Source organism: Rhincodon typus, chromosome 17 (genome assembly GCF_021869965.1).
Source record: "Rhincodon typus isolate 14 chromosome 17, sRhiTyp1.1, whole genome shotgun sequence".
Classification (NCBI taxonomy): Eukaryota; Metazoa; Chordata; class Chondrichthyes; order Orectolobiformes; family Rhincodontidae; genus Rhincodon; species Rhincodon typus.
Genome location: NC_063348.1, coordinates 26288497 through 26303521, shown reverse-complemented (window position 1 = coordinate 26303521; position 15025 = coordinate 26288497). Strand labels below are relative to the sequence as shown.

At 38.4% G+C, this 15025-nt stretch overlaps 1 protein-coding gene across 1 annotated transcript in view; it reads right to left on the bottom strand.

The window, feature by feature from the left end:
- Window positions 1-15025, bottom strand: part of sbf2 (SET binding factor 2) — a 207845-nt gene that overhangs the window by 37265 nt on the left and 155555 nt on the right. Inside the window, exons 20-21 of the mRNA XM_048607330.1 lie at window positions 5539-5613; window positions 180-361 (exon numbers count right to left, since the gene is read on the bottom strand). Of these exons, the coding sequence (XP_048463287.1) occupies window positions 180-361; window positions 5539-5613 (257 nt within the window). The remainder of the gene's footprint in view (window positions 1-179; window positions 362-5538; window positions 5614-15025) is intronic.

Here is a 15025-nt window from a genome sequence, read left to right as displayed (position 1 = left end):
TGCAATGAATACATAACTCAGTTATGCTTAAATGAATTCCCATGTTTGCATATTTAAGTTTACAGTTAATTCAGCAAAAAAGAGCAACAGGTACTACAAAATTGTGACATTTGTGTTTTAGTAAATTAGTTTGAAAATTATTAATAGAAATTATATATTGAATTCATCTTTCATCTTACTCTCAGTTGAGATTTTTCCCCAAAGAGGTACAATGCTGCTTGGTGTTTTAGAAGTGGATTCTGCAGGGAATTTTCACTGCCAACAGTCACAGGGGATTCTTTTCCGGCTAATCTTGCTCCTACATCAGTGGTTGAAAATTGAGTATTGAAACGACTACTGGAACGCAAGCTGGCCCACATACCTTCAGAGAAAAAAATGTTCACGTTAAGATATGCTAACATCATATACAAACAAAAACTACATACCTTTTCTTTCTGGAAATAAGTATGTTTGAGATCTTGGAGTTGTAATTACTACAATATCAATGATTTTTGATGCACAAAGGCTTGATATGACAATCTCCATGTCTGTTATTTTGATGTGGAGATGCTGGTATAACAAAGTGTAGAGCTGGATGAAAACAGCAGGCCAAGCACATCAGAGGAGCAAGAGGAGCAGGAGCAGGAGCAGTGGAGATGCTGGTGTTGGACTGGGGTGGCCAAAGTCAGAAGTCACACGACACCGGGTTATAGTTCAACAGGCTTATTTGAAATCACAAGCTTTCACCTGAAGTCACCTGATGAAGGAGCAGCGCTGAGAGCTTGTGATTTCAAAGAAACCTGTTGGACTATAACCTGTTGTCATGTGACTTCTGACTGATATTTTGATGTAGGCACGAAGTGCTTTTTTAAAATAGCTTAATGACCATCAAAATAGGGGGCAGTAGAACATCGTATCAATATGTTCAGCATTCATCTGCCAGCAGTGGTTTCTAGTTTGTTTTTGGAGTCAGTTCCCAGCAACTACAACAATGAAATATTGCAGAATGGGATGGAAAAACTATTTCCAAAGTTGCAATGGATGCTTCAGATGTGAACATGATAAACCAGTGTACCGCACTAGAAGAACAATGTGGGGGAAAAAATACTGGCAAAAGTAAGTAATTTTGGTTGGCTCTCAGCAATAAATAAATTGCTGTTCTTCTCTACTTCAGGTAGTGAAATAAACACCAGAGCTACTTAAATAAATGTTATGTGAATGACATCTGCTTTTGATTTATGAATATAAACCATCAGTGATATGATCAAACGCTATCTCTACTGATGTCAGATATAAATTCTTCAAATTGTTTTGATGTAAATCTTACCTCAAGAAAGAATCTAAAGATCATGCACCGTAATTTTTAAAAAATAATTTGGAAAAATACATTTGTTTCCTTATCCACTGATAGATGCATAAATAAATCTTTGTGTTAATAAAAACATTCTTTTCAAATTCCCTTTGAAACACTGGAACAACTTTCCTGTTAAAACCTGTGGGGCATTTGATCATGTCTCTTATAATAACATCACTATATTGCTGTGGATATTTAGTTCATGGTTCTTGTTGATATTTTAGAGGCTATGTTTAGCTCTGGAAAAATAATTGTTGTAAACGTAAGACAATTCAAATGCTGGGCTTTGATTGTCAGAATGCCAAAAAACAAGTGGCAGTTCAGAAGGTAACCCGTATTTGTTTAATAGAGTCTGAATAGAACAGATAAAGTTATAAAACAGCAGGCAGGCTAACTTAGTTGGAGAATTTGTAAATAATAGGTAATTAGCTTAAAGGTTGGTTTCAGAATAGGCCAAAGCAGACTATGTATCCATGAATCATCCCATAGTCATATGGTCTCTTCTACATTAGGGAAATGAAGCATAGACTGGGTGCTGCCTATGTTCTGTTTCCAGAAAAGACCCTGAGCTTCCATTAGCCTGCCACTTCAACACACCACCTTGTTCCCTGGCCAATATCTCTGTTTCAGACTTGGGGTAGTGCTCCAGCGAAACTCAGTGCAAGCTGAAAAACAGCACCTCATTTTCCACTCGGGAACTCAACAGCCTTGTAGACTCAATATCAAGTCCAACAAATTTAGGGCTTGAGGTACTTTCTCCCATGTCCTTACCCCAATCCCCACACACCAGGCCTTGTTATCACATGGTCTGCTATTGCACGCAATCCGTTGTTCACCACAAATAGTCCCCATTAGTAGCTATTCGTTCTCCTTGACTAATCATTATCCATTCCTTTGTCTGTCCAACTTTTCTCTCTCTTTGGGCTCTATCTCCACCTATCATTTACTCCTTACCCCTCTTCCCATCCTATCTTCTGGATATAAAAACAACTTTTTCCTAGCTATCATCAGTTCTGAGGAAGGGTCATTGGACCTGAAATGTTAACTCTGATTCCTCTCCACAGATGTTGCTGAGCTTTCCAGCAATTTTTGTTTTTGTAGGTAATTGTGAAGAATGGGTGAAGCTTTGGAAGATTCCCTGGATCCAAGTTATTGTGGTGCTTTCAGGGAGCAGATTTTAATTGCATTTTGGACCTTGTGAGATTGTAGCTCACTGACAGAAATTACCCGAAACAAATAACATTTCGCAGATTTACATTGTAAGCAGAGTAATGCACTAACTACATCACTGACTGCGTGAAAGCCTTAATCTTAGATTGAATCTTTTGAGGAATAGAAACTGAGAGATTACCCAGTTTGAAGCAAGTGGAAATAGAAGATGGTGTCTTACTGGAAAAGAAAACAACCAATTGATTAGTTTGGAAAAATAATCTGAACAAGAGACTAAGGCCTCCACAATCAAGTGAGGGTTAATGAAAATTTTATGTCCGAGAATAGCTTGAGGTAAGGAAAATTCTCCAGAGGATTATGATATACTTCTGAGTTGCTCTTTTGAAACTAAGTAACTTTTGAAGATTTGGCCATCATCCTTAAATGTTTGGCATTGCTATCTGTTTCCCCAAGATACAGAGAATATATACATTGAGTCTCATTTGTAAAAAGTCACTTTGAAAACATTATGTTAAGGAGGCCTTTTTTCACATCCATTGCGTTCAATTTGGAAAGCTTGATAAATTATTGACTAATAGCCTAGTTTATTTGAGCCTTTTCTCTACTGCCTATTGATTATATACAAGCATGTGGTACACTAAGCTAACAACAATATAATGACACATTGTTGTCTCTGCAATTTCTGTGCCATTGCCTAGATATTTGGTAATTAAGGAAACAACTTAGGATGTTAGAGATGCAGATTCTCTTAAAAGGAGTGATCTAAGATGCTGCCTGAGGAAAGTAAACAGCATAAGAATGCCAAAGGTTACCAACTTATCATAAAAAAGCCAACAAATTTAAGGTTCAGATAATTCCAAAATCACTTAAATCGTAAGTTACAGTTGTAACCTTCAGAAAGGACACTTCAAATTATTCAACTGAATCATACTATGGATACTTCATTGCAAATCCAAAAAAAGGAAGAGAAGTAATGTTAAAGAATCTGTTTAGCTGACAATGATGAAATGGGGAAGAACAAGGCGGCCCACCCTTTGACTTTCCACAGAGCAAAAGCTTCCTAATACCATTAATACTTCCTAAAAATTGATAATTAAAGATATTCAAAGGTCACAAAAGCTTATTCATATTTTTCCATTAAAAAAAAAATCATGGAGAATGGGTAATATAGACAATTATTGCACATCCCTAGTTGTCCTGAAAAGGCAATGCTGATATTTCTTCTTGAATTGCTGTAGCAGCAGTTTGATACAACCAAGCAGTTTGCTGTTTGTTTAGGATGGAAAATAAATGTCAACCATATTGGTGTGGGATGGGACCACTGCGTAGGCACGACCAGATAATGATATTAGGGTATTTCTCTAAAGGACACTAAAGCCAACAGAATTTTTATGACAAACCAACAGCTTCATGATAATTTTTATTGAGACCGGACTTTTGTTTTCAGATTTAAATTTTAAAAAAGTGAATTTAAAATAAAAACTATCACATTGCTGGGTTATTAGATCAGGCCTCTAGATTACTAAGTCAGAAGTATAACCATTAACATGATAGATTCCATACTCGGAACACAGCAACTGTCACCCAAATGTATTGACTACATCATAGTTTAATGCAGCAGGCAGAAATTATTTGCTTTCTATTGCTTAAGAAGCTGGTTCAGGCAAACAATTACTGAAAAATATGAAATGCTCCATTAATACTTTAATTTGCTGTTTCTTTTACTGATTAATAAAGTTTTGGGCAGTTAAAAGTCTAAGTCAAAATTTGTTGAAGTACTATCACACCAAAGGCTAGGAGGATTAGCGGCTGAGATAAACTGAAGGGCACATCTCTCCATCTGCCAGCAATCTACATGATTTGTTAGTAAAAACTCCGCAAACTGGGTGGATGTAAACATCCACCATGATATAAGATGTTAAGGTTACCCATGAAAGTAGTTTGATACACAGATGCCAAAAACATTGGGAAACAAATTGTGGTCCCCTGACTTCCTAATATTGGGGTGGTGTTGAACAGGGTCAGAGGTAATGATAGGGACTGTGTAAAAGTGTCTAAAGTCCGGTGAGACTGAGGATAAAGGTTTAAGGCCTGGTAGTACAGGGTAAGAAGTAATGATGTTTCAATTATTGGTAGAGAGAGTTTCCAGGCTACATCTGCTCTATTGCAGTGGTGTCCATGTTATAGCTGTATTTGGGAGGGATGTTAGTTGGGTCTCAATATATTTCAAGTTGTGCAATAATGAGATAAAAATATTATTGCGTGAATCATGTCATGCAATTATGGACATACTTAACTAGGTAATGTTCTTGCAGTGCTTGGGCTTATATCAAATTATAATTTCAGGAAAAAGAAAGGAAAACCTGTCATTGAGATTACAGACAATATTTTAATACAGGAATCAGAACAACTTTAGCTATGACCTGAAATAACATCAGGAATTATACTTAAAAATTTATGTCTTCAGAAACAGTATGTCATTTGACCAAATGTGGACAACATAGTTGCCAAAAAATATGCATTAGCCACATTTACAATATAGCATTGGACAGTTTAGATAAAGGAACATTTTTGTTGTTTCTACATTTTATCAGCACGTGAACAGAGCAGCAGGAAGACGTGTTTCAGAAGTCTAAATTTTCAAGACACTGCAGTGAAAGAATCTGAACTTATTTAATGCATGCAGTATATGTCAGATGTGGTTTAGTAATATTTATTTGTTTAAAAAAAGTCTGGCTTGAAAACCACTTCTTATATTAATGTGGTTTAACCATAATCTAAGACACATGACTTGTACCATGACAAACGACATGTTTTCCATTCTCATAATGAGATGATGTTGTCAGTTGTGGAAAATTACAATATGAATTCATAAGGGACACTAATTAATTAACCTTTAGGTTGCTGAAAATGCATTTGCGTGCATAAAAAAGATAAATTATTGGCAACTCAAAAATTAACTCAATTCTTTTGTACAAAAAATAAAGAACAACACGAGTGGTAACAGGACATAAGAATACAATGCAGCATGGTACCTTGATTGAAGACTTTTCCCTTAACAGTATTCTTCTGCTGAGAATGAGTGAACAGCTTGTCCTTATACCCGAGAACTGGTGGATCAATGACAGAGAAAGAATTTTCAGAAATTTTGCTAATTAAAATCAAATTGACCTGAAAATTACAAGCAATTATTAGATAAAAATTAGGACTGTGCCAATAGATGGAAGCTGTGAAGTTCATTCGGCTGTGATCCTGATGGTTAGACTGGCATGACCAATAATACTCCCCTTACAGCTCACCTGCTGTGTTTTTTTTTGGGGTGTGGGGGAGGAAAGTGGTAGTAATTGATCAGGAAAGCATAAGCATCATTGCAGAAGCGTTTCCCATGCCTGTCAGAAACTATGGTTCCCTTCTGCCAGAGCCCATGATCTTTCCAATCCTGCTAATAGTGTTATTAGATGATCACCTCATGCTTTTTTTTCAAAAGAACATATATAACACTTTGGAGACCCAGCTGCCTAGCTTGGCCTCGACTTCGCTGGTGTAATCCACATATGACCCTGTATATGACAATATATGACAATATATCCCCATTCATTTGATTACTGGTGAAAGTTATAATGATGTTAGGTCACACTGGAGTGTAGGAATTCTTAATTTACAGATTTCTCAAACCTGGCTGTGCCTGGTCGATAACTTGCTTTGTCAGTGGTGGACAGAGGATTTGCTTGCAAAAGACAGTTAAGAAACATTAAGGAGTTCTGGAATCTGCTACAATCAGTCTTTGCTTTTTTTTCTGGAGTTGTGGTGGGATACCGGTACAAACTCAGAGGAATCAATGAATAATCAATGAACTGATTACATTTCTATGTAAAAACCTCAATCAGTAAATCACATTTGTCATAAGGGCAATTTACCACATTAGAAATTAATAATGATTCATAATTTAACTGATTGGCACAGCTGTAAATATATTATGTATGTGACACAAAGAAGCAAACCTGTTGCTCCAAGTTTACAAAATCAGCCACTCAATTACACATATACAATCATCAAATTTATTCGTTGAGGGACTGCAAATATCAAAATAAAATGAACAAAATAGGGTGATACTGGATTAAAAAGATTGTACCAAAATTAACAGGCAATCTCGTGGGCTTTTTATTTGATTAAGTCTGAGTTGTGTCAGGTATTCTGGAGTGTTTTCACTGCAGGCCTAGTGTGCTCTCCTGCCGTACTGTACTAAACTTGCTGCATTAAATACCTACACCACCCTTGTGGCATCTCCTGCATCCGATTCAGGCCCCATTATACCAAACAGCATTCCCAGAACAATGTGTAAATCAGATGATTTCCTGGAATTCACCAGCAACCTTTGCACCTGTGCAATTTTTTAAAGCCTGTACTGCACCTGGACAAGTGATGTTAGACTAGAACTGCCCTGTACTGCTTCTGACATTTGCTACAGACACAGCAAACAGGGGCAACTGGTGCGCTGCTTTGCTGGCAGGGATGTGGAGGTTTTACTGGAGTGGGTTTTGCAGAAGGGGAACATGCTCTTACTCCAGGGCCAGGACCAGCACCAGCAGGGAAGGTCACAACCCCAAACAATACCAGCCTGGTCTCTTGTTGCCACCCAGGTTAAAGTAGTTTCAGCCATCTGGAGGTCTACATAGCACTGTAGGAAGAATGCCAATGTCCTTCCCCACTCTGCCAGGGTAAGAGACACTGTCTTGTCTCTGATAACTTACACTCCCTTTGTTACTGTACCCACCTCCCACCAAGACTCATGCTCTACCACTCTCACTACTATCTGCAATATCCCCTTGACTGTAGCCTGCTGATACCTATGACAAGCTTCCTTCCTTTTTTTCCTGCATTAAATGGCAAGGCAACACAGGAATAATGGTAACCTTGTATCTCTGGTTGAGGGGGCAAAATGCTAAAAGGCAAGTCATTGCAAGGCAGGGATACTGTGTGCATCCAGGTAGGTTCAGGGAGTGTGTGTTATGACAGTGAGCAAACAGCCCAGACATGAAACCTGGACCAGTCCATCAACTGGGTACATGTCCCTGACTGCACAATGTTCTTGCTGCAGCATTATAATGATAGTTGCTGGTATATCACTGAAGTGCAGAAGCACCTTACATAAATGGGTTGAAGATGTGCCATGAGTGTTGTTAGAGGTCAGTACATATCAGATGCCAATCTCCATGGACATGGGGTATGAGACTAGTGTTCATGGAGAAGTTGGTGCCCAGTGTCAACATACAAGAAGCCACTTGGAGCAAGCAGTGAGCTGAATCCACCAGGTACCTGACCTGGTTTCCATGTCCATTTTTCTCAACATCCAACTTGGTTAGCACTTTTGACAAGAAAGAAAGCTGAATATTAATGAGGTGAGTTGGGTCATCAACAATAATCCTCCCTAATTTGCAACTCGTAGTTGCTGAGCAAGAAACTTGCCACACCGCTTGTGAAAAGTGGACAAGAGGGCATAGGTTTCTCCCGAAATCGATATGGACTTCAAAGCATTTCTTGTCTGATTATGCCACAAATCTTTCAGTATCTATATCATTCAGACCCCTACAAGATTTTATCCAATAAGATTACATTAATGATATTGTGCAAATTTGTGATGTTTAACTGTAGCTGAAAAATTCTGACATAATTATAATTTGTAATAGGTAACAAGCTCCTTTGCTAATCATCAGACTGCAGGAAATTCTACAATCCCTGGGTGACAATTTTTAGAGCACAGAGCTTTGACAGTGTTAATGCTTCAAAGGTGTTAAAATAGCTGAACTAAGAGTAAACATGTTCGGAAAAGATTTTAAATTAAAATAGTTTGGAAAAATATTGGGCCCACAATTTCAGGAAATTGTTAGTGAAGCAGTTCTGAGTAGGGAATTATTATTTAATGCAAGAGTTATTTAACTCTTATATGTCAGAGTTAAACACTCATTCCAAAATATATGCTAAATTCTGGGGAAATAGCCTCCTTGTAGAAATGTTACAATATGCAAAATCCAGGATAATGAGGGGAAAAGTTTATGGTCTAAAAATCTATTTACCCCAGAATATTCACATTGGTTGAACAGAGTGCATTGAGAAATTGCAACTCCCAAGCAACGAATAACTGAAGTGAATAGTACAGATAGATCTAAGGAAAAGTTAGGTAAGCACATTAAGTGGAAAGGAATAGCAGGACCTCTCATTGGGACTCGGCGAAGAAGAGTGGAAAGAGGCTAATCTGGAGCATAAACATGGGCACGTGGAGTCAAATGGCCCTGTTCTATCTGCAAATACTTTGTGGTTGATCAACATTTCTTGACTGATCAATTAATCAGGGTGACTCTGAGCTTACTTCCATCAGTTTAAGGCTGTACATCTATCCGTTCTGTCACAGAGGCCTTTCTCTAAGATACGCATTTTATAAAAATGGATTTTAAAATTGATTTGGAATAAGGGCAGAAAGAAAAGCAAGAGGAAGTGAGAGAGGTAAGAAGGATAAAACCTCATGAAAAGAAACACTAAAGATAATCTCCAACCAGTCCATACCATTGTCTCTATGTTTCAGAAGTCGTTTGCTTATAAGAAGGAGAAATAGCTTATTAATGAGCTGTAAGAGGAAATCTGTCTCCCAAATGCAGAACGTTCCTAAGATCCTTTAAGTACAAAAAGGAAAGAACATACTTGTAACAGTCAACTAGGTTTATATTATCAAGTGTATCCATCATGCAAATGTGCTATGCAAAAGTCAAGTTTCTAAGGCTATGATTTTAGTCAAAAAGTTGGGAGGCGACCTTTACACAAGTAACATTTTTGGAGACATTAACATCTACCTTATTGTATGATCTTGCTGTTGTAGCTGTCAAATTGGAGACTGTTGCCAGCTCCAACCACAAAATAGCAAAAAAGGTAGCAAAAGTATTTTTGTTTTTAAAATCTTAGAAATAGACATTAATCTCTATACAGCAAATTATTACATTTATCAGATACATCAAAAAGCCACATATAAACATTCAAACAATTCTACTCACTTTTTCACAGTACAGAAAGGAATGTTACGTAACAACTGAACATGCACCGAAATAAAAGCTAAATACTATGGATGCCGGCGATCTGAAAAAATTGCAAAGTGCTGAAGAAACTCAGGAAGTCTGGCAGCATCATTGGAGAATCAGAGTTAGCATTTCGAATTCCATACAACTCTTCTTTGGACCATACAGTAAATGTGTATTAAAATCATGCTCCTCCTTCAGAACCAAATATCTCATTCTAATATGTTTTTTGAATAACATTACCATATGGACCTCAACATTATCTTCATATGCATTTATTTTGCTATCAGCCATATCCACAAACAGTCATCTGCAGTGCTATCAAGGGTTTTGGATCTCTGAATTAGTTGGTGGCAATTTCCATTATGTTTTCATCCTGGGTCTCTAAATTATTGACACAGGATTGCTAACATCCAAGCCTATACGTTGCGCCCTCAGTGAATGTCTTCTCTCTTTTGATCATCCAGTCATTCCAAATTTTTTCATGCTATCCTTGAAGGGCTTGTTTAGGGAGACATTCAATGTTGAACAAGTATGGTTAAATCATCAAGAATTACTGTAATATCACTATTTTGTAATCTGACTTCAGCTACAATATTAACAAAGTATGGTCTGACCATGTTGCAGATCAGAAGGCTTTTGTCTTTACATAATCCTCCTGGTTGGAAACTCCAAAACTTGCCTCAGCCATATTTTCATGTTATCTTCATCCATCCATCCTTTAATGTGAAGGTGGATAATGTCATGTCTCACAGGGTAGTGCGCTGGAAATCAAGCCTCCACTATCCTGGAGTCATCAAAGATTTTATTGAAGCAGGAGAGCTAAATGACACCCACTTTCCATGATAAGTGTAATATTTATTAAAAATTTCTTTCTATCCCAGAGACTGTCTTTTTGAAATACTAAAATCCATTTGACTTAGGTGCATCTACAGTGCTGTCAAGCAAAGTGCTTTAACATTTTGATTTCATTGCAAGAAAGGAACAATGATGTATTTCCAATTTAGGATGATCCATGAATTCAAGGGAACTTGTAGGTAGTGGCGTCCCTATATCCTTGCTGCCCTTGACAGTAAAGGTCATGGGTTTGGAAGGTATTGATGTGGAAGAAATCTTGGGGAGATACTTATTACACCTTGCACATAGAAACACTTCTCTCTGGTGCTGTTGGTGGAGGGAATGGTTGTTTAAACTAAAGGATGGGTTACCAATAGAGTGGGCTGCTTTCCTGCATTGTGTTGAACCTTGAATGCTAATGGGTTTCACTCATCGAGGTGAGTGAAGAGTGAAGAGCCCTCTGACACATTCTTGATTTATGCCTTCTATATCATGGAAGGACTTGGAGGAGTCAGTGAGTTATTTACAAAAGAACATCCAGCATCTAATATGCTTTTGTAGCCATATTATTTAAGTGACTGATCCAGTTAAACTACTGGCTAATGCTAGTCACCACAATGCTGCTGATGGAGAATTCAGCAATGCTAAGCCAGTTGAATATCAAAGGAGATGCTTAGGCTGTTTCTTGTTGGAGATTGCCATTGCCTGAAACTGTGTAGCATGAACATTATTTGCCACTTTACAGTACAAGCCTGAACAGTGTCTAGACTTTGCCATATGTAGGCAAGAACTATTTTGATAACTAAATAGTTTGCACATGGTTCAATCACCAACAAACATTCCTATTCTGACCTTATGAGTAAAGAACTGATAAAACAGTTGAAGATGGTAGAGTTTAGGATTCTGTCCTGGAGAATTCCTGTAGCAGGACATAGTCAACAATTTTCAATTGTTTTCAGGCAGATGCCAATGTTATTGCTGCACTGAACAACTTAGCTAGGGGCATGGCCAGTTCTAAAGCACTCAGCACTAAAGCCAGGGACTATTGCTACATCTGACATAACAAGGTAGAGAGCTGGATGAACACAGCAGGCCAAGCAGCATCAGAGGAGCAGGAAAGCTGACGTTTCGGGCCTAGACCCTTCATCTATTGTGCACAGCCAATTTTTAACATCATGTGAAATTAATCAAATTGGCTGAAAAGCAGCATCTGCATGGGATCCTCAGTAAGAGACCAAGACACATCATCAACCACATGTATGTCTGTTATTGATGGTTAGAGGTGCTTCAGCCTTGTCTTTTGCACTCAAACGTTGGGTTCCATGATCATTGAGGAGAAATGTTTTCATAGACTGTCCTCTTTCTTTTTGTTATTTAATTGTCCACCATCATTCACAACTGAATGTTGCATGAGTGCAGATTCTTAATTTGACCCACTGGATGTGTAATTGTTTAGATTTGTCTGTATCATGGAAGGTAGTTAATCACATTGTCGTAGGTCTGGTGTCATTTGTAGGCAGATTTTCTTCCCTTAATGACATTACGAATTAGGGCAGCTATTTTAGGATCTAGTTATTTCATTGGTGGCATTAATTTTTTATTCTAGAGTAATGTAATTAATTGAATTTAAACCTTGATGTCCTGATGAAGGGTCCCAACTCGAAACATTGACTCTCCTGCTCCTACAATGTTGCCTGAGCTGCTGTGTTCCTCCAGCTCCACGTTGTATTGACTCTGACTCCAGCACCTGCAGTTCTTTCCATCCCCTAGCTGCTGTGGTGGGATTTGAACTTGCATCTCTGGATCATTAACCCGGTAATTTACCCGTGATGCGACTGCTCCCAAAATTAATTATTCCATTGTTTCTTTCATTTTAAATTTGACTGTATCATTGGGTCTCTTTATCTCCTCTCAGCATTTCTCAGCAAATTTATGGTGGTCTTAGTGCCATTACTTGAAATTGGAAGTTCAATTGTGTCAGAATTGTCAGAATTTTGGACTAATTATGTTTTTTTTTAATCTTAATTCCTATTCTGCACTTCATTGTCTACCTTAATATTTCAGCTGGAAATTAAGTTAATGCACTTTTCTTTTTCTGGCTATTCTTCTAAAACTTGGCAAAATCCTAGTGTTAGACATACTGAGATGTGTTGGTTTAACAGGAGCAACCCAAAAGTTAAAACAGAATGTTCAAAAGTTCAAAACACTGACTTTTACATCTTTAAATGTAACCACCAAAATTATATTGCTCCTCTCTTTTCTCAAACTGTTCCACTGGGTTGTACAGACAGCAAGTAACCTGATGGTAACATGTAGGAAAGTAAAACTAATGGTATATCAAATTCCGCCCCAATTTCACTTAAAAGTTTGCTGATGGTGAACAACAAGACAGAATACAGGAAAGAGATTGAGTGCTTAGAGGCATGGTGTAAAGACAACAATCTCTCCGTCAATGTCAACAAAACAAAGGAGCTAGTCATTGACTTCAGGAAGTGGAGTGGAGGGCACACCCTTGTCTGCATCAATGGTGCTGAGGTGGAGATGAGAGTGGCAAGATCATGGGAGTGGTGATCTCCAACAACCTGTCCTGGTACACGTGTGTCGATGCAATGGTCAAGGAAGCACAACAACGTCTCTACTTCCTCAGGAGGCGAAGGAAATCCGGCATGTCCACAAGGATTCTTACCAATTTTAATAGATGCACCATAGAAAACATTCTATCTGGATGAATCACAGCATAGTTTGGCAACTGCTCTTCCCAAGACCACAAGAATGTACAGGGAGTCATAAACACAGCCCTGTCTATCATATAAACCAGCCTTCCATCCATTGACTCCAGCTATACTTCCTGCTGCCTTCAGAAAGCAATCAACACATCAAAGACCTCTTCTACCCTAGTTATGCTCTCTTCCACCCTCTTTAGTGGGGCAGATGTAAACGTTTGTGTACACGTATGAACAGATTCAAGAACAGCTTATTCCTCGCTGTTATTAGACTTCTGATTGGACCTCTCAAATTTTAAATTTAATGTTGATCCTGCTCTCTGTGCATTTTCTCTGCAGCCGTAACATTGTATTTTTCACTCTGTTCTACTACTCTCTGCACTTTTAATGGTATGATCTGCCTGTACTGCATGCAAAACAAAACTATTCACAGCACCTAGGTACATGTGACAATACTAAATCAAATCAAATATATCTATGTTTGATAATGCACCTGTGAAGCTCTGAGACATATTAATACGTAAAAGTTGTTGTAAACTAATCCCATCTGCCTGCATATGGTACGTATGCCTCTATTATCTGCCTGTTTGTGTGTCTGTCTAAACACTTCTTAAATGTTGTTATCATGACAGCTTCTACCACTTCCCCTTGCAGCACGTTCCAGGCACTTGCCAACTTTTGTACTTGATGTCCCAACTGATGAAGGCAAGCATGCTGTATGCCTTCTTTATCTGCTTATCCAGTTGTGTTGCCACTTTCAGGGAGCTATGGACTTGTACTCCAAGATCCCTCCGTAGGTTAATGCTGTTACGGGTCCTGTCATTTACTTTACTTTCTTTTCGCATTTGACCTCCCAAAAGGCATCATCTCACACTGGATTAAACTGCATCTACCATTTCTCCACACAACTTTTCAACAAATCCAAATCTGCTGTATCATTTGACAACCTTCCTCATGGTCCAAGGGACCTTGTCAAATACTTTAGTGAAGTCAATGTAGACAACATCCACTGCCCTACGCTCAATCACCTTCGTTTCTTCCTCAAAGAATTCAATTAAATTTATGAATCAAGACCTCCCCTCACAAAGCCATGCTGACTATCCCCAATAAAGTTTGTTCTTTTCCAAACGTAAGTAAATCCTGTCTGTAAGAATTTTCTCCAATAATTTCCCTTCCACTGATATAAGGATTTGGGGCCCTATAAATTTCCTGGATTATCCCTGTTGCCCTTAAACAAAAGAACAACACTGACTATTCTCCAGTCTCTGGGAACTCACCTCATTTTCTGATTGACTGATTGATTGATTGATTGATTATTGTCACGTTTACCGAAATATAGTGAAAAGCTTTGTTTACGAGCAGTACAGGCAGATCACAGCAAGCAAAGGATGTACACATCAAAAAGACTTGGAGGCATACCAGTAACATTGCAGGTTACATTATTTGACGCTAGAGTCCACTCAACAGTATGACAATGCCATCAACAAACACACAGAGCTCGACCCCACATACACTCCGCTGCGAAGGGAAACCGGAAGTGAGGTAATCCAGTTCAAGAGACTCCAGAGTTCAAACAACAGGCGGGAAAACACAATGGCACTTTATTGGAGGCTGCACTGATGATGTTACCCAACATGGCAACGAAAAGTCTATGAAACAATGAACCAGTTCGGCGAGCCAACCAACTGCAGTCTGATAACGCTGGAAGGAAGCTGTTCCTGAACCTGTTTGTGTGTGTGTTTAGGCTTCTAAGTCTTCTGCCTGACAGAACAGGTCGTAGGAGGTCATTACCAGGGTACAATGGGTCTTTGATGATGTTGGCCGTTTTTCTGTGGCAGCGAGCCGTGTAAATAGAGTCCATGGATGGAAGCTTGGCTTCCGCGCTGGTCTAGGCTGTA